This window comes from Pecten maximus, chromosome 17 (genome assembly GCF_902652985.1).
Source record: "Pecten maximus chromosome 17, xPecMax1.1, whole genome shotgun sequence".
Taxonomy (NCBI): domain Eukaryota; kingdom Metazoa; phylum Mollusca; class Bivalvia; order Pectinida; family Pectinidae; genus Pecten; species Pecten maximus.
Genome location: NC_047031.1, coordinates 6,672,102 through 6,699,950, shown reverse-complemented (window position 1 = coordinate 6,699,950; position 27,849 = coordinate 6,672,102). Strand labels below are relative to the sequence as shown.

The 27,849-nt window shown below is 36.5% G+C and overlaps 2 protein-coding genes across 2 annotated transcripts; one reads left to right on the top strand and one right to left on the bottom strand.

Moving 5' to 3' along the window:
- Nucleotides 1-705: 705 nt before the first annotated feature.
- Nucleotides 706-9,535, bottom strand: LOC117315707 (talin rod domain-containing protein 1-like). The gene is made up of 2 exons (XM_033870060.1): nucleotides 8,017-9,535; nucleotides 706-6,755 (listed from the first exon to the last, which is right to left on the bottom strand). Exons 1-2 carry the CDS (start codon nucleotides 8,804-8,806, stop codon nucleotides 6,442-6,444), a joined length of 1,104 nt encoding a protein of 367 aa, XP_033725951.1. The 5' UTR covers nucleotides 8,807-9,535; the 3' UTR covers nucleotides 706-6,441.
- A 454-nt stretch (nucleotides 9,536-9,989) lies between these two features.
- On the top strand, nucleotides 9,990-27,293 carry LOC117315860 (GA-binding protein subunit beta-1-like). The gene is made up of 12 exons (XM_033870265.1): nucleotides 9,990-10,107; nucleotides 12,867-13,084; nucleotides 13,747-13,944; nucleotides 15,466-15,564; nucleotides 16,568-16,642; nucleotides 17,284-17,467; nucleotides 18,507-18,584; nucleotides 21,149-21,268; nucleotides 21,619-21,749; nucleotides 23,094-23,214; nucleotides 24,216-24,298; nucleotides 25,189-27,293. Exons 2-12 carry the CDS (start codon nucleotides 12,887-12,889, stop codon nucleotides 25,354-25,356), a joined length of 1,455 nt encoding a protein of 484 aa, XP_033726156.1. The 5' UTR covers nucleotides 9,990-10,107; nucleotides 12,867-12,886; the 3' UTR covers nucleotides 25,357-27,293.
- The last annotated feature ends 556 nt before the right edge of the window (nucleotides 27,294-27,849 follow it).

The following is a 27,849-nucleotide window of genomic DNA, read 5'->3' as shown; positions in this document are numbered from 1 at the left end:
GTCCCCCTCTTATGAGACCACCGATGGTACAGGCATCAGATGGTCTTATAATGGGGGTGGTCTTTGTTGAGAGTTTTGTCATCTGAGTGATGTCAATGAGGCCAAAGTACATTCCACGTTTTTGGGATATAATTAAGCGCCCGTAGGTCGGGTTAGCAGGGTGGTCGTTTAGAAGGGGTAATTTATCGTTGGAAAAAGTCGGTGAACGCGAAACTTGGTCGCATACAGGGAGTGGTCGCTCTTGAGAGTGATCGTAAATAGAGGGGACCACTGTATGTTCATCCCGGCCCCGATACCCTAGGGGTTATGGTCAATTTCTCTCCCAACAGCTAGGCGCCAACCCTTGAGGATCGAGGATGCATACATTCTAGGGGTGTGCAGAGAGTGAAAGCAAACTTAAACCCCTAAGGTTTCAGCAATCAACATATTCAGAGGTACAGATATTGAACATGAACTGAACTCCTGGAGAATTGAGGATGGATATATTCTTGAGGTGTAAAGAGCGAAAGTGATCTTAAACCCTAGAGAATCAATAAGACATGTTCCAGGGATATCGGGGAGCAAATTGGAAGAAATGACATTGTGAACACGACCCTTGGCACTGAAGACAGATTGGCACACGATGGGGGACAATCAGAGTTGTCATCCATCCGATTTAATATTGGGCTGAACATTACTGCCTTAAAATAAAATAACAAAATCTTGTTAGTTCAATTGATATTTTAATAGTTTTTATAATGATACAGCCGACTCAGATCAAGTGTAAAAATTATCATATACAAATCTCTGTGAGAGTTAATGTACAAGTCATTGGTAATACATCAATTCTTATCATTTGAAAGAAGTTTACAAACACAAATATAATAAAAATGAAAAAAATAAATATTTCAATCGACTCTCCGAGATTCTATTAACAGTTTCAGTTATTATAAGATTGGAGGTTTCAGAATAATTCACAACATTCGCTGAACTACTTAATCAAAAGGAAAATTATTCCTAAGAATGAATTGCTAATATTCGAAATCAATGTATTATAAGCGAGAATATAAATATTCGATCCAACCTTATATTACAATACTTTCTTACTGCTTTTTTCAAAATCTTCGAAAAAGATGATTGCCATGATGCTTGAGTTAAAATTAAAAAAAGAAAGTTTTCAGGAAAATAAATAAAACAAATTCAAGATAAAAAGAAATTGAAAATGTTATTGACAAAACTACTGGGGACCAAATATTGCTGTTTATTGCTATAGATCTTGCACCAACCTCTTCATGTACGTAGTCCTCATAAACCTGAACTTATATTTTGAATTATATGTACATGTTTATCAAAGAACAATATGTCTTATAAATATTCATGAAATCATTATAACTCTTACTGAACACATCATATTACACAATTTGTACATAGCATTCAACATATATTTGAAATATAATTCCCCACAATTTCAAAAAAAAAAAAAAATTAAATTTTTTTTTTTAAATAAAATAAAAACAAGCATGCTGGGTATTGCTGAAGCAATACATGTCCCCTACTGGCTCCCGCTAAAAAAATGTAACAGTGACCTTGACCCAAAAACCCTGAAATACGAACTTGATTTGTAGCTACTCATACTGAAGTTACATACTTTCACCAATTAAACATACCTTGAAGCATGGCTGAAAAAGTACAGAAAACTGAATGGACGGAGAGACGGACAAGAAACCTATAGTCCCCCCATTTCACACGTAGTGGGCTAATTAAAAGGAACCAAGAACTGTAATAAATGGCAACATATAGCCCTGGCAGATTATTCCTTCTAAGTCAATTCCGCATTTACATTTTATGATACCTCCACTGTTACCGTCTTCTGTCGATAATGTGGGCCTAATTTTTAGTAAAATGAAATAACACATTTAGCAATATACCAAATTTCAATGTAAATGTGCACGTGTGTTCTTATTGCCAGATGTTAATTGGCTTAATATTAGATAAATACAGTAATATACCAAAAGAATCCTGGAATTAACATTTGTTATCTCACGCATTCATTTAAGCCTATCGTATAAAAGTGAGGTACATGTATATAATACTTCAACACAGATATTTAACAGTCGTTTACAATTTACTGTCGCCACCACAAATAAACATGGAAAATATGAGGTAAATATTTCAAAACTTTTTAACCACAAAACTTTTTTTTATTATCTTGAGATATTTTCAAGCAACCTTTTCTTAATATATACTAAAGATGTCTTCTATTTGAGAGTAAACAAACAAATGATTGAACATTCTTTTCACTAACAATTGAATTATTTTTCTTCACTTTTCTGAACTAATTAATGAATAATGATGACAAGTTACTCAAGGGGACAACAAAAACAAAAAAAAAACATTGAAATTTAATCTGCTCAAGTTTTTTAACAAACAGTTATTATTTTCGCCTTCACAAAACAGATGATTTTAAAACACAACCGTATAGGTTACTTTTCTAATGTTCTTCATTGGGACAATTCATGTGATGCTGAGTAGAAAAATTGTGATGATTAGAAATTACTGGCCTGTTCTGTCATATCATAGAGCAATGTCATAAATATTGTAAGACACACGTAATAATACTATTGTGACGCCATAAATATATGACATCTACATGATGCCACATGATTGTACTGTCCAATTTAAAATTAGTCTTCCTTAAAGGGAAGTAACTCTGAAAGTTCCACTATTTTCTCGTAAGTAAAAATGTTCCTTATTTTCTTATAATGAGTTATGTAATAAGTAGGAGCTTGTATCATGGAATTTATCAAACTTCATTTATTAATGATAAGATAAACCACCATTACAAATAAATTACGAAAATAATCTATTAAACTTGACTTATTAATGTATATCAAATTATCGAAAAATCTTTTAATAGATCCCAGATCATATCAAATAATGCTCATGTGCAATTCTGTATTAGTTTTATACCCTGCAAAACTGGAAAACTAAATAGAAAATTTTTGAAACCAGATTAATAAACCCGTTCACATGTTACAGATCACATGGTACATAAACCGTTGAGTTTAATGTTACAGATCACATGGTACATAAACCATTGAGTTTATCTCGGGTTAAATTCATTTTCACACTTGTAGTCTAGATATGCATCCCTGGAAATATCATTACAAAATAAATGGCACATGACTATGATTTCCTCAAGATCAAAAGTTCACGAGATGGCGGTGAATTTGAATGTGCCATCAATTTTGCCGCGACATACATTCCAGGGGCGCTTTGTAAATGTAAATGTTATTCCTCGAGTATCAAGGATATATACAATACGGTAAAGTGAGCACCAAATACAACACTTAATGACATTAAATAAACAGACATTAATGTTCGTTTAAAAATTGCACCACCCAAATATGTCTATTACAAATGTTTATATTGCGATATACATGTATATTAATGTATAGGTCATTAGTTACAGTATATCATACCAAACAGGAGGCCTATGGACAAACGATATATTACCCGGTAATGAGTATGGAATGGCCTTTTCATTCTTGATTGCAGAGCAAGGTACATGTTTGGCTTACCTAGTGAATATTACTGAAGTGATGATACAGCAATTTTTATTATATACCTGATATTATACATCAAGTGACATCAGTCGTGTGTCGAGTGACATCAGTCATGTGTCAAGTGACATCGTCTTGTGCTGAGGGACATGTGTCATGTGTAAAATGACACCAGTCGTGTGTAAAGTGGCATCGGTCGTAAGTCGAGTGGCATCAGTCGTGTGTCAAGTGGCATCAGCCGCATGTCGAGTGGCATCAGTAGTGTGTCAAGTGACATCGGGCATGTGTCGAAATACATCAATCTTGTGTCAATCGGCATCAGTCGTATGTCGAGTGGCAGCAAAAGTATGTCGAGTGACATCAGTAGTGTGTCAAGTGGCATTGGTCGTGTGTCAAATGATGTATACCAAGGTATCATATTAATCTTCTCTAAGTTCAATTTGTCACTACATATAGAAATCTATTCTCTCTACTGAAATCCTAAAAAGGAAATATCAGGTGACGCACATACGTAAGGGGCAGTAACTCCCATTAAACATTCGGAAAAAAATATATGGCACTTAATACACCGAGACTAGTTTTAGAGTTTTCTTTCATAAACATTTTCCTTTGGCCCAGGAAGTCAATATTGATAAACAATGATTACAGGGACCTGGTACATCCGTAACTCCTCGTTTTTTTTTCCCCCCAGGTATAGCCAACCCAAGGATGATCCGAATGGGGCCTGGCACAAACAACGGTCCTATTACCAATGACAGTGTTATTGGTCAATCCTTATTTTTGTTCTAATCACAATGAAATAAAATGATTGAGGCAAAATCAGGACTTCCAGTAGACCCTTGAGAGTAGTTTTGTCTCTCCAAAATGAGATTTGACCTCGAAGATTAAAGGGACATGTCTATTTGACAAATATGTTTTAACCCTTCAGGTCTGAGAATTATTTGACTTATAAGATTTGAGAAATAACTATTTGACTTTAAACATTGGCAAAGTCTTATCTTTTTTTTAAATTTTTTATATAATTATATATATATAGTTGAAAAATATGAATTCAACATGACAACTGTTGTGTTTCGCTAACATTTTCAGGCCTAATGGCCATCTTCAGGCGATCCATTTATTTAAGGTTTTGGTTACCACATTATGAAGTCACATACAATATAACACCTGGGGAGAGAACGTTACTAATTAAAGTGTTATCACATTAGTTTGGTGAACGTTTAGTGTTGTTTGAGAAAGTAAACATTTAAAAAAAATCAATTTGCATTCAATTTCGGTTTAAATATTTTAACAAAAATCAATTTGCATTCAATTTCGGTTTAAATATTTGCACTTACATTTCTTCCTAGCAAAGTCTTTTAGTGATACAAGTATCCACCATTTTGTAAAAGGGCTATATATATACACAGACTGTCCCTTTGCCACAATTATCAAGGTGTTCACTACCCGGTAAGTGGAATTTTGGGTGTTTCCGGGTTACACAACTGTTGTTTGTGTACCTGAACTCTCTCCCTTAGCATATTCCCTGTTTGGCCGATATAATGTTTTTTAAATGTTGGGCAAACTATAACGTAAAATATTTTCTTGTTTTTACAGTTCAAGTCACTACAAGGAAAACACAACAGTTGTCCTGTTGAAGTTATATTTGCAACTATTTAATTGATGCACAAAGTACCCACATGTTTTACTCTATATATTTGTTTGTTTGTTTGTGTTTAATGTCCTATTAACAGCCAGGGTCATTTAAGGATGTGCCTGGTTTTGGAGATGGAGGAAAGCAAGAGTACCTGGAGAAAAATACAGACCTACGGTCAGTACCTGGCAACAGACCCAAATAGGTTTATAATGTGCAACACAGAGGTGGAGGGCTAGTGATTAAGTGTTGGGACACCTTAACCACTCGGCCACTGCGGGCCCTCTGTATATATATATACACACTGTACGTATATATATATGTGTGTGTGTACGTACATAACACATATATATGGACATCATTTGGGAATTTGTGGCAAGTCTGTGTAAAACAGTATACAATAACATTTGTAACCAAAATGAGTGATAAGCATACCGTAATTATATCATCTTACTGGTAGATTTGTGTAAACAGTTTCTATTTTGAGCGAGTTCTTTACACATCAATATAAAATTTACAGCACATTTGATAACATGTAATTACAGTGAGTTATAGAGAAGTACATGCAAGCATTGAAATTCTCAAGATACAAAAAAAAATCACTTAAATTTGATTATCAAACATTTAATATGCCAAATGTGGAGCAGAAGGAAGGAACACAAAAAGGGAAAGAGTTTTGAAGAAATGTTGGAGGGATAAAGAGAAGGTATAAGTTAGGCCAAGTTTCCGTCCCCTGAACAACAGAAATTGATCTAACATTTTTGACAGAACAAGAAATAGGAGAGAGGGGAGGGAACGAGTGAGAGAATGAAAAAAAGTAAAGAGAAATAGGAGAGAGAGCGGAGGTTGAGTGAGAGAATGAAAAAATGAAAAGAGAAATAGTGAGAGGGGAAGGTAGAGTGAGAGAACAAGAAATAGAGAGGGGAGGGTGGAGTGAGAGAATGAAAAAATGAAAAGAGAAAATAGAGAGAGGGGAGGGTAGAGTGAGAGAACAAGAAATAGAGAGGGGAGGGTGGAGTGAGAAAATGAAAAAAGGAAAAGAGAAATAGGACAGAGAGGGGAGGGTAGAGCGAGAGAAAGAAAAAAGGAAAAGAGAAATAGGACAGAGAGGGGGTTGGTAGAGTGAGGGAATGAAAAAAGAAAAGAGAAATTGGAGAGAGGGGGTTGGTAGAGTGACAAGACGAGAAAAGGAAGTAAGAAATAGTAGAGTCAGGGAGGGATTGTGAGATGTGGAAGGCCGGAGGGAGATGTCTAAATACTACTACATCATCTTGACGCTGTTGAGTTTCCGGAGTTTTCAGATACAGTGGAGGTAGAAGCACTGTCGCTATGGTAACTGTCATCACCTTCCCCCAACACATCTTTAGGGCTTTCCCTGTCCTTTTCCTTACATAATTCTAGGGCTCTTTCATTAATACTGTGTTGATCCAAGAGGTCGTGCAATTTTGACGAAGCACGCTCAACAGAATTTGTACACATGTGGAGTTTCTCTCTGTGGTGTGGCTTCATGACGTCATACACAAGATCTCGAACCGTCTTGCTGAGCTGGATGCAGGCCGACACGATACTCATACAGGATCCTACAAAACAAAGAGGCATACAGGTATGTTACAGGCTAGAATCTCATTCTGTACAAGCATAGTTAGAAGATGAAGTATAATTTACAATACACACATACTGATTCATCTTATTTACAATTTAGATAAACCCCCTAGGCCTCCATTTAATTGTGTCAAAGTTAGGTACCAAATTTATCCTCAAAAAATTGTATTCCGGTTTAACAGTTTTTGTAATAATTATATTTTACCCTTAAATAAATCCCCCTTAAGCTCCCTCCGCATGTATTACAGTTTAGTACCATATTTATCCTTAAATCAAAATAAGCGCCCTCCCAAAGCATAAAGTTTAGTACTGAATTTCCCAAATAAGCCCTGTATAACAGTTTAGTACCATATTTATCCTCAAATTAGTCCCTTTCCATAGTGCTGAATATTCAGTATCAAAGTTTGGGGAGAGATTTTTAGTTATTTGTGAACAACTTTAAGCCTACTATTAAAATTGCTAAAATGAAGAAAGGCGCTTAAAGCAGTGATCGAAAGTAAAGGTGGTCCGATGGCCTGATGCTATAGAAAACCTAGTCGGTCTATGTAAAATATCTACATGTTGACCCGGTTGGCTATGAAAAGTTGAGTACATACATTATGATTCATGTAAACAACTTTCCTATATTTTCTGACAAACAATCAAATGAAATCAGAGCTTACAATCAAGACATTTTTTTACCGAGAACAGTGCATTTATTGGCTTCAAACATTTGAGCGAGTATGAACTGGGAGATACAAGCATTAGTGTGACACAACTATGCTACTTTTAACAATATATGTTTACAAAATGTGTCTATGGAAAAATGACTTGGGCTATGGGATTTCAATTTTCTATAGACCAATTGTCTAAGGAATTTTCATATATATTTTAAAAATTTCATACACTGTTAAAGGAGCTTTTGTGTATCTCATCAAGTATTGCCTTTTGTGTAACTCTTAATTATAACCTTCAATATTTTATCTCACCTATACTAGCTAGTAAAGCCTTTTGTGTAACTCTTAACCTTCAATATTTTATCTCACCTATACTAGCTAGTAAAGCCTTTTGTGTAACTCTTAACCTTTTAATATTTTATCTCACCTAGTATAGCCTTTTGTGTAACTCTTAACCTTCAATGTTTTATCTCGCCTATACTAGCTAGTAAAGCCTTTTGTGTAACTCTTAACCTTTTAATATTTTATCTCACCTAGTATTAGCCTTTTGTGTAACTCTTAACCTTTTAATATTTTATCTCACCTAGTATAGCCTTTTGTGTATCTCTTGCCTTCGATGTAAGTAGAGCTTGCTTTCCTGTAAAATCATCCTCTGTAGCAAAACTGACGAGTGCATTGGATGCTGCTAGAACAGGCTCACAGAAAACGATCACCCTGGAATGATGCGTGTTGCTAGGATGCGACTTATAAGATTTGATACTGGCTATTAGGCACCCTGCAGCACAAGTCACACTTTTTACACAAAGCTTAAACTGATCTGCTGTGCTTTCCTCCTCAACAGATTCTCCTGCCAGACGACATATATCCGTTATTACGGAGATGTGACGTGAGATATTGGAACACAGATCTATTATAAGCTGTGGGGTTAAATCTTCTATCCGTGCACGCTTCAGTCTGTTGCAGCTTATCTTAATTTCTAAGCCTGACAACAGTACAGTGTATTTGTCAACAAGTCCATCCTCTGCCAGTTCACAGCCGGGAAAATCCACGGCAACTAGGTAGGCAGTGTGACTGCATAGTTCAATCAAGTTGATTGTCGTAGAACTCAATTCCTGAAGTCCTTCACATATCTCGAGCCATTTGGTGGAGATCATATGTACATGGGCTAGGATTGCCTTCATCAGAGTCATGATGGTTTTCACAGTGGCTGAAATTCTCTCGTGGAGGTAGGACGGACTAACAATTTGACTAGAAAAACATGATCGTAATGGACGGGCCTCACAAGACAGAAGCAACATTTCTGCTATCATCTGAAGTTTAGTCTGACTTCGTTCGCAAGTATTTGCGATCGCACGCGAATGTCCACTATTCATTTCATTACATAAAACTTAATAAGCACCAACAAATAAAAGAAAATGTAAAAAAAAAACGTAAAAAATCTTTAAATACAGACTAGGCAAAAAGTTTTTGATAATGTAACAAAGACGACCTATGTAAAAGTGATTAAATTAAAATCTCATAACTTGTCTAATGCTCGATTGTTTGATTGCATGTCATTTATCCTGCTAACATCCAATGTAAGCATTTTAAATGTTAATGTGGCTTCACATATCGTGTACGTCTTCACACAAATACCGACATCATTCATGGATTACTGTTCGCTGTACGTAAACAAAGTCAGCCTCCCACATCTTTCCATGTATACTTGGTGTATTTCAGTCCCCTAACTTTACGAACAGTTGAAGGAGTTAGCATGCTTCTTTCTGTAATCATGCGATTCATCCGCGGTCATTGCAATATGTTTTTCAACGTAAGAATTCTTCTTGAATTTGTTGTAAAGTTTTATAGTTTGAACTGAAAGGCGTGGCTAATTTTCAACAGGAAGTTGATGTGATGAGATCTCGCGAGCGATCTCGTTAATTCTCCCGGCGGTTAATACTAAAATCCGTATCACCGCATAGAAGGATATCCCGCCAAAAATAATACATTTGATCCTTTTTGTTTATTCACCAACCTTTCAAAACACCACAACAATGAGGCCGATACATCTTACAAGTTCTGTCCTGGACGGTTATTGTTACCTTCGCAGATATGCAAGATACCAAGTAGGACCTAGACATGAAAGTTACAATGTTTTTTTTGTTTGACAAAGCAAACAAAATGTCTCGGGGCTTCTGGTAAATACCTCGTAGTTATCATTTCAAAACCTTTATACCTTACATGGGAAGTTCAGATCGACAAACATTTATTGTTAAAGAAACTCGCATTAACTTAGGCAGAATGATAGCATTATGGGTTTGTTAACCATTGTTCAACAGGAAGTAAATCAACATGAAATACCGCAAAATATCGTCAAGTCCGTTATTTCCCGTTAGCCTGTTCACACCGTAAGCTCGCTCAGCAAGTAGATCTGGACACATTTGATTTATTCATAGCTTTCATATTTGTGCTACAAATTATCACAAGCGCTTCAATTGTTTTACCTTTATTACCATATGTAAATATTAATGTGTTTTAACCTGATTATTCCCATTTGAAGAGGAATCTAACTATGCGACATAATATAATATTAGGTGAAAAGGCCCAAAGCGTTTCCGGACTACTTATTTTATTTCCAACTTCCGGATGTCTTGGTTTTCAAACGGAGTTTCGGCCTTTAAACACACATTAAGCGGTAAAAATGGTTTATTTATGCACATATTTTGATAGCCTGTATTATTATTGTTACATGGGAAAATGTGTTGTATGAAGTCTTAGCGGATGTTGATACTTTTGGGTCCTTTTCCGCTCCGACCACATGCAACTTCCGCTGATATTGTTATTGTCGGTCATTGACAGAATCGCTTGAGTTCTTGTAAGAAGGCGAGCATCGCGGTCGCCTTATTATCCAATTTTGTTGTTTTAAATCGTCGCGTTGTACCTCAATTTTCATTGAAATGGTTCTTGTTTTTGTCTTGTAAAAACCGTATATCTTATGTTTGAATGAACATAGGACTTGGTAATATAACTGCTACTGTATTGCCACTATTGGTCTCGCGATCGGTTGTACTTAATATAATTATAATAGTAATATAAATGCTGTTGGTCTCGCGATCGGTTGTAATACCATAGCCTGGCATAGGTTCCTGAGGCATAAGATAGGAAAATAGGTATATGCATTGGGTCACGTATACGGTGCTCGAATTATCACAAAATTACTGGACCCCCACCCCCCTTTCGAAAATCCTTGATCCCGCGCCTGATTCCGAATGATTGCAAATTTTCTATATTCATTTTCTGTCAGGGGGCTTCAAATTTGCACCCCTGGAACACCCTACAAGGGCGCTGCCCTGGACCCGCTGGAGGCTTTCGCGACCCCCAGACCCATCGCCTTTCCTTGCCAGTTAATTACAGCTAGTATAAGCCCATTCATACAGTGATTAGTGATGTCACTTAATGCCCAGTTTAGCCCCTCCCACTGGTGGTTCGTCTGTACACAGGGCTTTTCTCACTGGTTTTGGAAGGGACCTACATCTGTATTTATCTTTGCCTTTGACACCGATATCGATGTTAGCTATTTGCTAATGATGGCGCTTCTTCATAATCATTACTATGTACAGTTTGCCCAGAGTTTAAAAAAGCTGGAATAAAATTTGAAGGGAACAGTCTCATTTTTGGAAGAAAATTAGTGAATTGGGAAAGATTTTTTTGTGAGTAAACTGCAAATTTTGACTTTAAAATAATTCCAAATGGTAATGGGACCTATTAATGGCCCCAAAAAGCCCTGGTCATCACTGTGCAACAGGCAAATTTAATAGTCAATCTAGATCTCTTCCTTGTTTTTTGACCAAATTTGAAATGTCATGAACCGAAATAAAGATTGAATAATTCTCTTTCCAATGATACCTTTTATGTTTTACTACTATGATATCGACTATACCAATAGTTTTGTTTTAGCTTATAACCTGTTAAGTTTTTTCACTTTATAACTTAACCAAGACCTCCAAAATTGTTTTATGACAGCTTTATGTTCATGTAATGGAGTGAGAATGAGGATCTAGCTTTCAATTAGATTGGCTCAACTGGTGCTAAATCTGCACATGAACAGCACATGCATTTATGCATTCATACACAATACCCGATCACACACACCAATTGCAGCACAAATAACATACCGGATAGGCATAACGGAAGTCACTGAAATTAAATACCCGGATTAACTCGCATCCAAATGTAATATAAACATTTCATCTTCGCTTGATAAACAACATAAAACCTATTATAATTATATGAAATAAAAAATCAAAGACATCTTCAGAATTTGATATAATATGAGCACAAGAACTGATGATGTCATAATTGATCATGATTGCTTACATCAACATGTACCAGATGAAGGCCTTAATTCATATTGATGTTGTGAATAGTGAAAGGCCAGAGCAAATTTCAACCAAATTTGGGAGGCATGAAACATCATTTAGGAGGACAATCATGTGCACAGTTTATATAAATGAAGCTGGTTCGACCCCTGGGGAAGCGGGGTTGGGGTCCCTAAAGAGGAACTTGGCTGAAATTTGGCTTTAAAACACTACTTGTACTCCTCCTTGGTGTCTTAATGGATTAAAACCAAATTTGGTCTGAAACAGCATTGGGGGAGTCTGTCATAATTTTCATAAATGAGGCTGGTCCGACTCCTGGGGATGGAGAGGCGTGTCACTGCTGTAAATCCTATTGGTCAGATGACCGTTTAGGCTGATGGTCCTGTTGATTCCCTTGTCAGTTTTTGAAAATAAAATGAATTTGTACAAATTTACAGTAGAGGCAGAAGAAAAAAAGACACAGGAAACATGGACAATTCAAGGCATCAAGGACCACAAAAATCAGTTTTAGGGATTTTAAAATAAAAGTGCTTTGTCAGAATTTTGAAATTAAACATAAATACACCATATCAAATTTATGCAGCATCTAATGGATACCTATATTTTTTCCCGCAATGAGTTTTTGACATGGAGGTAATTGAACCTCAATGATCGATGTTAATTTGGTTTTTGAGGCTCTCTTGATGGACATTTTCAGGAAAGTCCTTAAGCTTCAAATTAAACTCTAAAAGGGACCCAATGTAATCTGAAAAGGTCATCCCATTTATAAGATACCCAGCACAACCCCTTGTTATGTAAGTCTTAAGCTTGTTGTAATGATATATTTTTTTATAATTCTTTTATTTTCTTGAATATTTTTCACATATTAAACAATATAATAGACATATATGACAAAGGCAAAACACACACAAAAACTTTCACACTCACATGCTGTGTTTTCATCATCATGCATCATCAACATGAATCATCATCATGCATCATCATTACATGCTGTGTTTTCATCATCATTATCATCATCATCAACATGTATCATCATCATCATCATAAGTCATCATGCAGTTGTATTATATTACAGGTTGGCCTATGTAAGACTTGATGCAGACTGTGAAACAGATAAAACAAGTTCTTTCACAGGAAGTCAACATCGTTTTACCCAAACGTGAAGGCTTCAAGAACTCATCTGGCATGTCGTTGGTTGATCTTGGTAAACGCCTGCTGGATGCAGCCAAGCGTGGTGAGACGGAAGAAGTTCGCACTCTAATGTCAAATGGGGCACCATTCACTACTGACTGGGTTGGTATTATTTAACTATGTATACACTGCACTCACATCATCAGCAAACAGAACAATCTCATATCCAATGCATTTAGACTTATCTGGAAAAAACAAAAATGCAAACCAAAGGTCAATTTGGATTTATACTGTTGAAATTTTTATTAATATTTTGTGAAACATACATGCATATATATTTCTCCAGCTAACTGAGTATGTTTCGACAGTCCTGGATCCTAATTTTGAGACTATTCAGAAAAATGGATGACAAGCATTGACACTTTGATTTGAACACCTTATGTTTGTAATTGCTTATTTCTTAGTTCTGAACAGTTCTCTTCAAAATTATAATGATAATAATAGGCTTTGTTTATTCTTGATGACATATTGAGTCTTACAAATGGTCAAGTAAAATGTACATTATTTACAACACCATTACAATAGAGATATCAATAGTTAGATAGAAATACATCAGGTTAAGTTAAAATAATGAATACATAAATATGTAATACATGTAGCTGTATATAGTTTAGTAGTAATATAGTGATGGACAAATATCACATGTATATTATTGATATTGGCATATTGCACTAATGTTGCAGTTTTCTTTTGTTTTCATTTGTTGGTTCTTTTTGGCCATTGCTTTTTTTGATGTGGCTAATATTAACTGTTCTTCTTGTCAGCTTGGTACGTCTCCACTCCACTTTGCTACACAATATGGTCACATAGAGACTGCGGAGATATTACTGCGGGCGGGCATCAGTCGAGATGCACGGACGAAGGTGGACCGTACTCCACTGCACGTGGCCGCTCAGGAAGGCCACGTAGACATTGTGGAGCTCCTCATCACACACGCTGCTGACATTGATGCCAAAGACATGGTAACATTCATATAGAAAACAGGAAACACAGTCGAATCTGGTTACTCCAAAGTCAGAGATATCATGAGTATTTTTGTTTATATAGAAACAAAGTCCGTTTAAAAGACCCATCCCCCCCCCCCCCCAAATAAATGTAAAAACAAAAAAAACCCAATTTTGATGTCACTTTTGAATGATTAAGTATGTTTTACATATATAAAGACCTATATTAAGGCAATTTTGAAAAATAAAATTAAAAAAAAGCTACAGATAACAAAATGAAATCAAAAATAATATAAAGGTAATATTTCTCAAAGAAAAACTGAAATTTGTATGAATTTCACTATTTTTCGCTTTTCCCAATGTCACATTTTGTCGCATAGAAATTCCCAATTCAATTGACCCTGGACCCAGTTGAAAAATGTAGGAAAAACCCTGTATATATGATTTGTATTTAGATATATAATTCTTACTCATTTGAGGCAAACTGGGTCTTTGGATTATCAAGATAACAAAGTTTGACTGTATATTTTATAATAGAACTATCATACTTTGGTGAACCATTGTGAAAAGTACACTGATTTGTGTCCCTGCTATGTGCTATATTACCTGAAAAATAAAAATTGGATTTAGTAACAGTAGGCTGTTTTTGTCAGCATCTGTCTTTTAATACTAATGTAATTAGAATTCAACTTTTTTACAACACAAACTGGTGTCAGTTGCAGTGTTTTTCAGGTAATTTTTTCAACAGCCTATGCCTTTTCAATTGGGAAAATAATTGCGGTGTTTGGTGAATTTGGGAAAATAGCAAATAATGACAAAATACTTAAATAAGTCAAAACACTTCATTTATTGGCTTTTCTAGTCTGCTTCATGATATGAAGAGTCAGTAGCAAGCATCATGGGTTATTACTTAGACTACAAAACAAAGGAAGTTTTCTTGTTTTCATCTTAGTGTTTATCTACAGACTCTCTGAAACGCTTGCCTGCATGTCATTTGTGGAAAGCGCAACAGTGAGCAGGATTCGAGTTACCTCCCTTATACCGTTTATACGACTAATTGAGGCCAACTTGCCTATCGCGGAAGTAAATTTGTCAGTCTACTGTTCACGTGTATGATGATCAACTATCGTACCATAATATTCACATATTCTAGGAATGAAATACAATACAGATAAACAGATAGAAATTCAATACAAATTTTATTTTTTTTTTTTTTAATTGGGAAAAATGATGTTTCAAAATTGGGAAAATACAACTTTTTTTTGGCAAGGGGAAACAGCCTAAAGTTGGCTGTAGATCTGGCCAAAAACAATCACTGAGTTGCTATGCACCATGCATTCTCTCTGAATTTTTAATGAATGAAATTATAAAAGGTAGTTTATATAGTTGAGTTTGTTAATCTTGTTGCTCAGGATATTAATGACTGAACAGAATACAAATGTTTTGTGATATTTTTTTTTTGTCAAACAAATTCTCCATCCTTTAGACATACTTATTTCATCAACTTATTTCATCAACTTAATTAATTCTATTTTGCAGCTAAAAATGACGCCTTTACATTGGGCAACAGAAAAAGGTCATCTTGGTGTTATAGAATCTCTGGTCAGACACGGGGCGGATACAAGTTGTGACAACAAGGTAGGTAACTCTAGAGACAAAGTCAGACACAGGGCGGATACAAGTTGTGACAACAAGGTAGGTAACTCTAGGATCTGGTCAGACACGGGGCGGATACAAGTTGTGACAACAAGGTAGGTAACTCTAGGATCTGGTCAGACACGGGGCGGATATGAGTTGTGACAACAAGGTAGGTAACTCTAGGATCTGGTCAGACACGGGGCGGATACGAGTTGTGACAACAATGTAGGTAACTCTAGGATCTGGTCAGACACGGGGCGGATACGAGTTGTGACAACAAGGTAGGTAACTCTAGGATCTGGTCAGACACGGGGCGGATACGAGTTGTGACAACAAGGTAGGTAACTCTAGGATCTGGTCAGACACTGGGCGGATAAGAGTTGTGACAACAAGGTGGGTAACTCTAGGATCTGGTCAGACACGGGGCGGATACAAGTTGTGACAACAAGGTAGGTAACTCTAGGATCTGGTCAGACACGGACGGATACGAGTTGTGATAACAAGGTAGGTAACTCTAGGATCTGGTCAGACACGGGGCGGATACGAGTTGTGACAACAAGGTAGGCAACTCTAGGATCTGGTCAGACACGGGGCGGATACAAGTTAATTGTGACAACAAGGTAGGTAACTTTAGGAGCTGGTCAGACACGGGGCGGATACAAGTTGTGACAACAAGGTAGGTAACTCTAGGATCTGGTCCGACACGGACGGATACAAGTTGTGACAACAAGGTAGGTAACTCTAGGAACGGGAGTCGGACATGGGGCGGATACGAAATGTGACAACTGAACTGTGAATATACTGCTGCCTACAAGGGAAAAAGTGAAGAGAATGCTTTGTTATTTCTTCCAATTTACTTGTTACAATACTTTATCAATAAAGTTATTAAAATGAAATGAAAAGTGTGGATGATAAGATGAAAGGAAAGTTTGGGCTAGTTTACTATGAAATTACACATGTTTATGGATACATTGATTATATGTCTATTTTTGTTGTGTTTCAGTTTGACAAAACACCTCTAGATATTGCCGTCTCCAACGGTCGGTCAGATATAGCACAGATGTTACAGTTAGCACAGGTAAGTAAAGCACAAAAAATGTAATGATAGAAACAAACTCAGCAATTTCAGAAATATTAGAAATTCAATTGCTTGTTACAAAAACAAATTGTAAGTTATGAACAGGTTTGTTTCTTCAAAGCAATAAAAAGATAGAAATCTGAATAAAATAAAAATATTACAAAAAAAACGTGAACTATTTATTGTGTGTTTAATTTTCATGAGTGCTAATGTTTAAAAAGCAGTCTTCCGGTCAATGTTCCTCATGTTAGCTTATCAAAGCGTGTTTACAGTTTATTCCATGTGTGGTATAAACTGTTTTGTTTTTCAACAGTTGTAATAATTAATAGATGAGTTCACTTGCACCCGCCTATCAAAAGTTGTTTCATTTCGCTTTCAATTGAAACAATTATAGACTTTCTCTATTTAAATTCTAGTTTAAATAAAAAAGGTTTTATGAATTGTAATTAATGCCAGAGCCATAACGGAACACGTGTTTAATAGCTACAGGAAGGTTTGTTATGGTATAAATACCAGTCCTGTTTAATTCTTCATTATAATAATGATGATGATGATAAAAGATTTTCAATTTCAAGAGTTTGCTTTCAGATTTGTATTTCAATTTTCTCAAATTAAAAAAAAGAAATATTTTTATTTGATAGCATACAGAAATACAGGGTCTAGAAGAGGGAGAATCTGTCACCATAGAAACGACAGAGGTGGAGGCTGATGCCATAGAAACGGTTACTGTGACAACATCTGACACTCTGCAGTCTGAAGTTGAAAATAAAGATGTCCTCCCTGTGAATCTGTATCACAACATCGCCAAGACTTCTAAAGACACCAGTGAGTAAAAGGAGCATGTTTTTTTCCCTGTCTATATAACTAGGTGTACAAACCGACCCCATTCCCAATGCATTTTAGCATTATTTTTGCCAAAAAAAAAAAGAAATTGCAAATTGTGTCCATAGATTAAAACGCAGAAAAATATAATCGCAAATATAACTCCGAAAATGGAATAGAAAAAAGGAGTCAAGGGTCAAAATTGCTGTGTGCCAACATGTATACTGCATTATGAAGCAGTTATTAGCATGTACATTTTTAACATAATTTCCATGTAAAATTTTCCCATATCGGTCAATTTGATTTTCTCAAAATACCCAGGAATGTTAGTACTGTAGACCTAGGGTGCCCATCATTCAATAGGTATGAAATTGTACGGCCTTCTTCTAGAGTAATCATCTGTTTGTCTCTACTGTCCGGAGAAAATTCAAAATAGGAACAATGTAATTATGCAATGCATGGTTGTCCCTACTCAAATAAATACAGTCTACCCTCGACCTATCACCACCCGAAGCTACAGCCACCCTCGCATACCGCCACCTTAAAGCTCTGGAACAGATTTCCCTCCTACATCATTCCCTCGTTAAGTTTGCCACCCTCGCATACCGCTGTCCGCCACGTTTGTTAAAATACAAACATACCGATTTCTACTCATTTTTTGTTCCTTTTGTGTATGGTATGAACGTTTGGCTTCTAGGTAGAAAAGTCACTGCCGAATAATTTTACATAAAATTTAACAGATAATAATGGATGATGCAGCAAAAGCAGATCAATCACTTTTTTCAGAAATTTGTGACTTATATGAAAATATATAGCCTATAGAATGTACATGTATATTGTAAATCTTGTAACGTTGTCACAGTGAGATTATCCGTTCAACGTTGGTAATGCAATCTTATATAATATTTCATGGTTATAATTCTCATTATTCAATACTATTGCCACCCTCGTCATACCGCCATAACTGGCGTGGATGAAATGTGGTGATATAACGAGGGTAGACTAGTAGTCTCTCAGTCAAACAATTTGATTTGTTTTCCAGAGAGTTCAGACAATTCTTCTGTCCTAGCAACATTAGCAGCACTGGCAGAGGCTACAGCCCCAGGAACCACCACTCAAGGTAATATAATGGCCACTGATGTCTGTAGGTAAGGGGTCGTATCACAAACCAACATGGGCAAAGGGTCGTATCACAAACAAACACGGGTAAGGGGTCGTATCACAAACCAACACAGTGTTGACTGGGGATAAGGGGTCGTATCACAAACAAACACGGGTAAGGGGTTTTATCACAAACCAACACAGTGTTGACTGGGGATAAGGGGTCATATCGCAAATCAACACAGTGTTGACTGGGGATAAGGGGTCGTATCACAAACCAACATAGTGTAAGCTATGGGTAAGGGGTTCGTATCACAAGCAGGTTCGTATCACAAACAAACACAGTGTTGACTGGGGATAAGGGGTCGTATCACAAACAAACACGGGTAAGGGGTTGTATCACAAATCAACACAGTGTTGACTGGGGATAAAGGGTCATATCGCAAACCAACACAGTGTTGACACAGTGTTGACTGGGGATAAGGGGTCGTATCACAAACCAACACAGTGTTGGCTGTGGATAAGGGTCGTATCACAAACCAACATAGTGTTAGCTATGGGTAAGGGGTCATATCGAAAACCAACATAGTGTAAGCTATGGGTAAGGGGTCGTATCGAAAACCAACACCAGGTAACTTATGGCTAAGGGGTCGTATCACAAACCAACACAGTGAAAGCTATGGGTAAGGGGTCGTATCACAAATCAACATAATGTTAGCTATGGTTAAGGGGTCGTATCACAAACCAACACAGTGTTGACTGGGGATAAGGGGTCGTATCACAAACCAACATAATGTTAGCTATGGGTAAGGGGTTGTATCACAAACCAACACAGTGTAAGCTATGGGTAAGGGGTCGTATCACAAACCAACATAGTGTAAGCTATGGGTAAGGGGTCGTATCACAAACCAACATAATGTTAGCTATGGGTAAGGGGTCGTATCGAAAACCAACATAGTGTAAGCTATGGGTAAGGGGTCGTATCGAAAACCAACACAGTGTAACTTATGGCTAAGGGGTCGTATCACAAACCAACACAGTGTAAGCTATGGGTAAGGGGTGGTATCAAAAACCAACATAATGTTAGCTATGGTGAAGGGGTCGTATCGAAAACCAACATAGTGTCAGCTATGGGTAAGGGGTCGTATCACAAACCAACACAGTGTAAGCTATGGGTAAGGGGTCGTATCACAAACCAACATAGTGTAAGCTATGGGTAAGGGGTGGTATCACAAACCAACACAGTGTAAGCTATGGGTAAGGGGTGGTATCACAAACCAACATAGTGTAAGCTATGGGTAGTAAGGGGTGGTATCACAAACCAACACAGTGTAAGCTATGGGCAAGGGGTCGTATCACAAACCAACATAGTGTAAGCTATGGGTAAGGGGTCATATCAGAAACCAACATAATGTTAGCTATGGCTAAGGGGTCGTATCACAAACCATCACAGTGTAAGCTATGTGTAAGGGGTCGTATCACAAACCAATATAGTGTAAGCTATGGGTAAGGGGTCGTATCACAAACCAACATAATGTTAGCTATGGCTAAGGGGTCGTATCACAAACCATCACGGTGACATCTATGGGTAAGGGGTCGTATCACAAACCATCACAGTGTCAGCTATGGGTAAGGGGTCGTATCACAAACCATCACAGTGTCAGCTATGGGTTAGGGGTCGTATCACAAACCAACACAGTGTAAGCTATGGGTAAGGGGTCGTATCACAAACCAACATAGTGTAAGCTATGGGTTAGGGGTCGTATCACAAACCAATACAGTTTTTGAGTTTTGAAGCATAAAAAATAGAAACCCTACTTTATCAAGAAGTGATTCGTCTATTAAAAGTATACAGTGCCCTCTACCTGAAAAGGACACCAGATATAAAAATGTTTAGTGTAAACCCCTTTAATAATGGCAGTAGTATTGTAGTGATGATTGGTAGGAATCGATTAACTAATCGAAAGGCATTCCAACCATTGATGGTAAAATTTATTATCGACTAATTAATCAGCATGACATTGTTCTCTTTGATATATATCAGGAGAAATCGACACAAATGTCATTGTTAATGGTCATACATATCAGTGACTACATTACATGGTGTTTGGACAATCTGATATTTTGGTCTCAGTCTAAAATGAAAACCACCAACCAAATTGCAAGCTGACTGAAGGGTACTGTGATAAAACTACCACATGTTACTATATCTTGCTCTTGAAATTGAGACATTTGATTTAATAAATGCGATTTATAACTAGTCTAGTTTTACGTAGACTAGTCTATATATTTTCACATCATCAATACATATATTAGGTTGTGAACAATCTTTTACTAATAACACAATAAATAATTACCTGAAAGTACTTGAAAACCGATTATGAGATCAGTTTGCCCTGCCGATTCAAACTGATAATCATTTTTGATTTATAACCGATTGCAACTCTAAATGGCAGTTAATTTTTGCATTCAATGACCTGTGAACTAAGTGATGATGATGACCTGTGAACTCCATTGATGTAATGACCTGTGAACTAATGACCTGTGAACTCCAGTTGTCATCTCTGTAATGTCTTTGTTCAGGTGTGAATAGCAACGATGCCCTGAGTTGGTTGGAGAGTCAAGGAATCACAATGATCACTACGTCTGAGGGAGGAATGATCACATCGGCCGTGGAGAGTGGGCAGACCATCACACTGACAGGTAATAAACTGTCACATGTAATAACAGGGAACTCTGGGTAATAATCTACAGTAGAAGGTAGAGAGACTGTCACATGTAATAACATGGAACTCTGGGTAATAATCTACAGTAGAAGGTAGAGAGACTGTCACATGTAATAACAGGGAACTCTGGGTAATAATCTACAGTAGAAGGTAGAGAGACTGTCACATGTAATAACAGGGAACTCTGGGTAATAATCTACAGTAGAAGGTAGAGAGACTGTCACATGTAATAACAGGGAACTCTGGGTAATAATCTACAAGTAGAGTTTGTATAAGGCTTTAACAGGCTTAGATTTTTTACTTCATCTGTTTTTCTGGATGATACAGAAGCAGGGAAAGATTGCTCTAAATCTAATCAAACAACAAGGTTTACAAGAAACAGAAGCGACAGAAATCACAGAGGAGGAGACAGTAGGACTGGAAACAGAGGAACAGGTGAGACTTGTTGTCTGTCACATGTCAGTTCATCAGTCCGATACTGTTGATGTTGAAATTTACGAGAGGGGGAAATTTACGCTAATTACGCTGACTCCTTTTGTTTACGAAAATTTCCCCCGTGCGTATTATTTTTATATAAATTTGCTTAATCTTGAACTACAAGCGAAAGTGGATCGATCGCAAAAATTACCCCACGCGTTTAGTTTACATATTGAAATCGTAAAATTAATCCCCGCGAAAATAACCATGTTATACTTCATTGATACTTTATAGCTCCTCAACAAATGTAGTTTAAATTCTCGCCGTAAAATCCTACATCTGAGCTGACAGCTTCTAAAATTCAATTATGGTTGTGTGAAACATCTAGTGAAATCCTCAACAGATCCGATTCATATTTGCATCATAGAATCATTATATCAAGTGTTACTCCAGATCAGATTCTGGTGGTTATCATTCAGGGTTTAAGGTTGTATTTGATTTTTTTGTTTCAACTGGTGTTTTTTTCTTAAATGTAATTTTGCATTTAGTTTCCTTTCGCTGGTAATTCGCTGGTATAAAGGCCTCAAAGTAAGTCTTCTGTCTTGTATAGAGGCATTTATCGTTGTTTGAACATTATGGTGGTGTAGAAATTGGGAACTTTTTTCCCCCTACACTTACGTCCAGGTAGTTACACATATACATTGTATACATGTTCACTGGCATGCTTTAAATTTTACAGTGTTTCCACAAATGAAATATTTTATAAGCAAGCTCTATTTCTGATACAGAGATAATCGTTTAAAGTTTGAGTGAGTCTTATGATAAGTTCCATTAGACTTTCCTCCAACAACGACCAAAGATCTTGATATGTTTCAGGGGCGATATTGTTAAAGATACTACAATGCTGACATTGTATACACTTCTAGTCACAAAAATGCATAAAATGACTCCCACAGTATAGAAAGATATCTATTATCACCAAAAATAATAGCTGTGTCCTAAATGTGATCGCCTATAGGACCCAGTTACATACCAAATATGAAACTAAACATAATTGATTCTGTTCACAATCCTGATGCAATAATTATATAAGTATTTATTCACTTTAATAAAATCGAGGAAATTCCAACTTTTGGAGGATGGTAATAGTGAAATGAAAGTCACTTTTGGTGTTGTGACATTAATTAATAACCTATCCACAGGTGCCTGACTCGTTTTATAAAATAATAACATATAGAGTACATATAAATGAGATGTACTCTATATGTTATTATTTTATAAAACGAGTCAGGCACCTGTGACCTATCCTTGTTTTTTATGTCGATCATGACTAGTGATGTCTGAAATGTAGTATCTTTAAATTTGTCCGTTTCTGAATTTTACAGAAAGTTATAACCATAGTAGCGGGTGCTGACCAATCGGAGTTGACTGCTGAGGAGACGACGGTGCTGGAGGAGATCGCAGGCGGAGGAGCAGGGGACGCAACTCTTACTGTAGACACCACAGGTCAGTAGCTCTAGTGAATTTTGGGACTCGGATATTCGAGTCCTGGAGCAAAGACTCCTGCATTTCGTGTGGGATGAAATTGCAAAGCGAGACTATGGTGTTATTTTTCCGATGGTGACAGCTGAAGCAGCAGCAACATTTCACTTTAAACTTTTGTATAAACAGATCTGTTGCTGAACAAGTATACTTCTCAACATAGCCTTCATTTACAGAATATCATCCAGAATCTATGGTCCAGTCACTCTGGAAATTAGGGATGCTAATTAGAATCTGGATTTTTAGCTCAGTTCCTAAAAAAGTATCAATGTTGTTTTTAGGTCACCTGAGACGAAGTCTCAGTTTACCTATTGCAATCACCTTTTGTCCGTCGTCTTCCGTCGTAACAATTTGTATGTTTAACTTCTTCTCAATTACGAACAGGCGCAGAGACCTGATATTGGGCCTGTAGCATGCTGGGATGAAGGGTTATCAAGTTTGTTCAAATGGATGACCTTGACCTCCATTCAAGATCACAGGGGCCAAATGTGCTAAGATATAACAAATCTCAGGGTGACTGATAATGCCCATGGGCCTTTTGTTAACCAAACTAGGAAAGATAGCTGCATTATATATAATATGGAGATATCAACACACACTTCAGATTACATGAATTTTAATTTTTTGCTGTATCTTTGTTTTTAAACCTTGGATTTTGAGAAATTGATGTAATTGTTTTATTGCATCTCAAATTGATTTACAAATTAGTGTATTCATCATTACCATTCTAGTCGTGAGGAATTATAAAATTTGTTTTTATATTAATGAGATGAAAAAGGTTCAGGGTGAGGGATTGATATGATGTGTGGGAAATGTGTATTTTTGTGTCATTGTTTTTGATAATCATGGTATTTTCTTTATAAACTCATCAGCCAGTGCCTATGTAGTATATACAGTTACTTGTGTTGTTTATCCTATTGGAGTATGTAGAAGAGAAACTAAGTTATCCTTGGTTGTGTTTACAGAGGAACCCCCAGCCAAACGCCAAAGGACCGATGAGGAGGAGGGAGGAGATTCAGCATCAGTCGACATACAGAAACTGCTCGATGTAAGTTGTACTCGAAACATTTTTACATTTTTAGCTCAACGGGTTAGGAGTTACCTGGAGCCAGTGCTTTACCCCCTGGCGTCGGTGTCCGTTCCCACTTTAAAGTTTTTGGGATCACTTTTTTGAAAGCTTATAAGTCCAAAAGTATACACCTCACCCATTTCCTATTTTGTTTAAACATTCATTAGAGGTCTAGGAGTGATGCTATGGTAGAATTATGCAAAAACAAATTGTGATTTTTTCACATTTTACCATTTTGTGACTGAATATATTTAGCACCAAAATCCACTTTAAAGTTTTTGGGGCAAGTTTTTGGAAAGCATGTAAGTCCAAAAGTATACACCTCATACCCTTCTTATTTGGTTTATACATTAATTAGAAGTCTAGGAGTGATGTTATAGCAAAATCATGCAGAAAAAGAATTGTGATTTTTTTTCACATTTAATCATTTTGTGGACTTAATTTGTTTGGCACTACAACCCACTTTAAGATATTGGGGTTTGTTGGCACTAAAACCCACTTTAAGATTTTGGGGTAAGTTTTTGGAAAGCTTGTAAGTCCACACCCTTCTTATTTGGTTTATACATACATTTAAGGTCTAGGAGCGATATTTTGTGACTTACAATTTCAAAATGACATGCTTATACATACATAAAAAAATGAATGCATAGTGTGATTGCTGCTGCCGGTGAGCGTTCGGAATCATTGATTGCACTTGTTTATTTCTGAAATTAAATGTCCAAGTATTTCACTATAAAATTAAGAGTTTGTAATGAACCACTTATATCTTAGTGTTTTAAATTGATGATTTTAATGAAGAAGGTTTGTGAGTTTTATCTTATTTGTGGATTAATGAATTACCTGTAACATTCCTTTACACCCTGTTTCAGAACAAAGAAAGTCTGGAGAGCCTGGATAAGGATGCGTTACGTAAACAACTGGAGGAGATTCAGAAACAGGCGGAGAATTACAAACAGCAGCTGAAACAGAAGGAGGAGGAGGCAGAGGAATACAAGAAAAAACTCAACCAAATTGGCACCACCAAGGAGACACCGTGATCGTGTTAGGAAACTCATCTCATTATGGGGAGATAATCCCCAAAGCAAAATTTTATCCTTGTCTCATTCATTGTCTTGCTGTTGAGGACAGTCCTGTGCTGCCTCGTCTTGTTGTCGAGAACAGTCCTGTGCTGCCTCATCTTGTTGTCGAGAACAGTCCTGTGCTGACTCGTCTCGTTGTCTGGGACAGTCCTTGCTACATCGTCTCGTTGTCAAGGACAGTCCTTGCTACATCGTCTCGTTGTCAAGGACAGTCCTGTTTGCATCGTCTCGTTGTCGAGGACAGTTCTGTGCTACAGCGTAGCTACCAGTGCGCGGGTACTTAAGTAGACCTGCTGTTCATTTCCAGGATCTCAAAAAGATGTTTCCAAGTAGGGAGAACAATGAATTTGTTAACATTTGGGAGGACTCATTGACGGAGAGACTTATTGATATTAGGCAGCTGCGAAAAGATAATTTATCCCGAGTTAATCCTGGATAATCACGTAAAATAGTTATCTTATTTGGGGGCTCTGAAAATGGAAACGAAATATCTATAGAATGGTCGCGAGTGCTGGAGAAAATGATGCTTTTTAAATGGTATTTGTTTTCGAGAATAACTTCTCTTAGTGTTACACAATAAACCTGTCCCCTTCATACATTGTAGGGTAGATATTTTACTGGAATAACCTTTAGGAGGGACACCAGGCCTAATAGCAAGGGAGATAATAAGTTTAGTGAGTACCGCTAGTTTTAGTTGGTAACCTATAGTATTGGTACAAAAGTAAAATTTATGTGTATAGCTCATGATCATTGATCAAAGAGAGATAATTTAGCGAAACTTATTGATCAAAGGGAGATAATTTAGCAAAACTTATTGATCAAAGGGAGATAATTTAGGAAAACTTATTGATCGAAGGGAGATAATTTTAAACGGTGATTATAAGTATTGGGTAGTGTGTACCATCATTGTTACCGAGGGATAACTCGATGAATAACAAGTTAAGTTAATCTAAGGGAGATAACTGTTGATGTGTGATTATTAGTGAATTGCGTACCACTATTTTTAGTTGATATTGGTAAACTATTGTTACTTAAGGATATTTTAAATCTGTTTTGTATTGTTAAAATATTGATCAATAGTTATGAACATTGGACATGGAAGTCCAAGGCAATGTCTGCATATCTGTAAAATTTTAGTGTTTATACCAAAATCTTCCTAACAAGCATAGAAAGTTTAGCAAGAAACTATAGGTGGAATAAAGCTATGGGTATAAGGACCATTAATCGGGTAATCATTTTCAGAGAGGTGAGTAGGTATGCTACAGTAAAGTTTTATATGAATAAAAGGATGAGTGAAAGTGTGAATGACTTTTTTTTTTCCAAGGGGAAAATTATGATATGTGTGTAGCAGAAGTGTATGGTGTTTTCTGATTTTCTGAGTGGGAAATTAAGTATGTTGAAGTGTATAAGTACAGTGTCCAGTAGAATAATAACAGAGCCAGAAATTATGCAGACAGTTAAGAAATGAGAGTATATGCACATGTTAGCTTTGTTAAGTCAATTTTGTTTCTGTTTAAAGATGAGAATAATGCATGTGTTGATATCCTGCAACATGAATGCATGTTGGAGTTAAGAAATTGTAGACTTTGCAAATTTATGAGACAATTTTTTATCTGAAATACGTGTCGGACTTAACTTAAGTAAGAGACATGGATGATATAAAGCAAGGAATGTTTTAGAAAATGATGTTATGGTCCAATAATGTTCGCTACTGTGGCCGATAAACTCTTCTGTATAACATGTATGTTTGGGTCTACTTTCTTTCCTGTTTCGAAACGTTCAAATTATTTTGTGGGTACAAACTTCTGTGGTTAGCACAAAAAGATATATGTATTACAATAATATAGTCATGGTTGCATAGTAACCATGAAAACAAGGAAAGTTAATACACAACATACCGTATTTGACCTAATAAGGGCGCAGGGCGCGGGTAAATGACAGTGGGGGCGCCCTTATTAAGATTAGTTATTCTGAAGTTTTATGAAACAGACTATACCTTATAGCAGAATACCCAAGGTTGTGGAAACGGTAAAATATTCAGTCATAAAAATATTCCAGATGAAGATATCTATTCATTATCATATATTAAGCTTAAACATCACTTGAATACTCCTGTAAACTTGTAAACCATGCCAGCTGATCTTTAGACCAGAGAACGTGTGTTCCACCATTTATGTTCAAATGGAACTCTTTTGTGTTCTATTTATAGAAACAGGTGATTTCCCAGATCATATCAGACATCGTTTTCTTTGACCTAATAATTGATTTACAATGTCTTTTACTAGCTTTCTGTTCTGAACAAAAGTTATTTATCAACAAGAATGAAGTCTTTACTTTATCTTCAAATAAAGATGGTAAGTTATTATTTGTATGTGTGTTTAGTTTTGGGTGCTGAGAACTTTGCACTGACATGTCATATGTAGCCTGTAGGAATACACAAAATGTGGCGAA

What these genes read in the sequence shown, in the direction of transcription:
- LOC117315707 (XM_033870060.1), bottom strand. Translation starts at nt 8,806, where the DNA reads ATGAATAGTGGACATTCGCGTGCGATCGCAAATACTTGCGAACGAAGT. An exon ending in TACACAAAAGGCTATACTAG is followed by an intron (nt 6,756 to 8,016) that starts GTGAGATAAAAT and finishes TTTGTTTTGTAG; the next exon opens with GATCCTGTATGAGTATCGTG.
- LOC117315860 (XM_033870265.1), top strand. Translation starts at nt 12,887, where the DNA reads ATGCAGACTGTGAAACAGATAAAACAAGTTCTTTCACAGGAAGTCAAC. An exon ending in AGACTTGTTGTCTGTCACAT is followed by an intron (nt 21,750 to 23,093) that starts GTCAGTTCATCA and finishes TGAATTTTACAG; the next exon opens with AAAGTTATAACCATAGTAGC. An exon ending in TCTTACTGTAGACACCACAG is followed by an intron (nt 23,215 to 24,215) that starts GTCAGTAGCTCT and finishes TTGTGTTTACAG; the next exon opens with AGGAACCCCCAGCCAAACGC.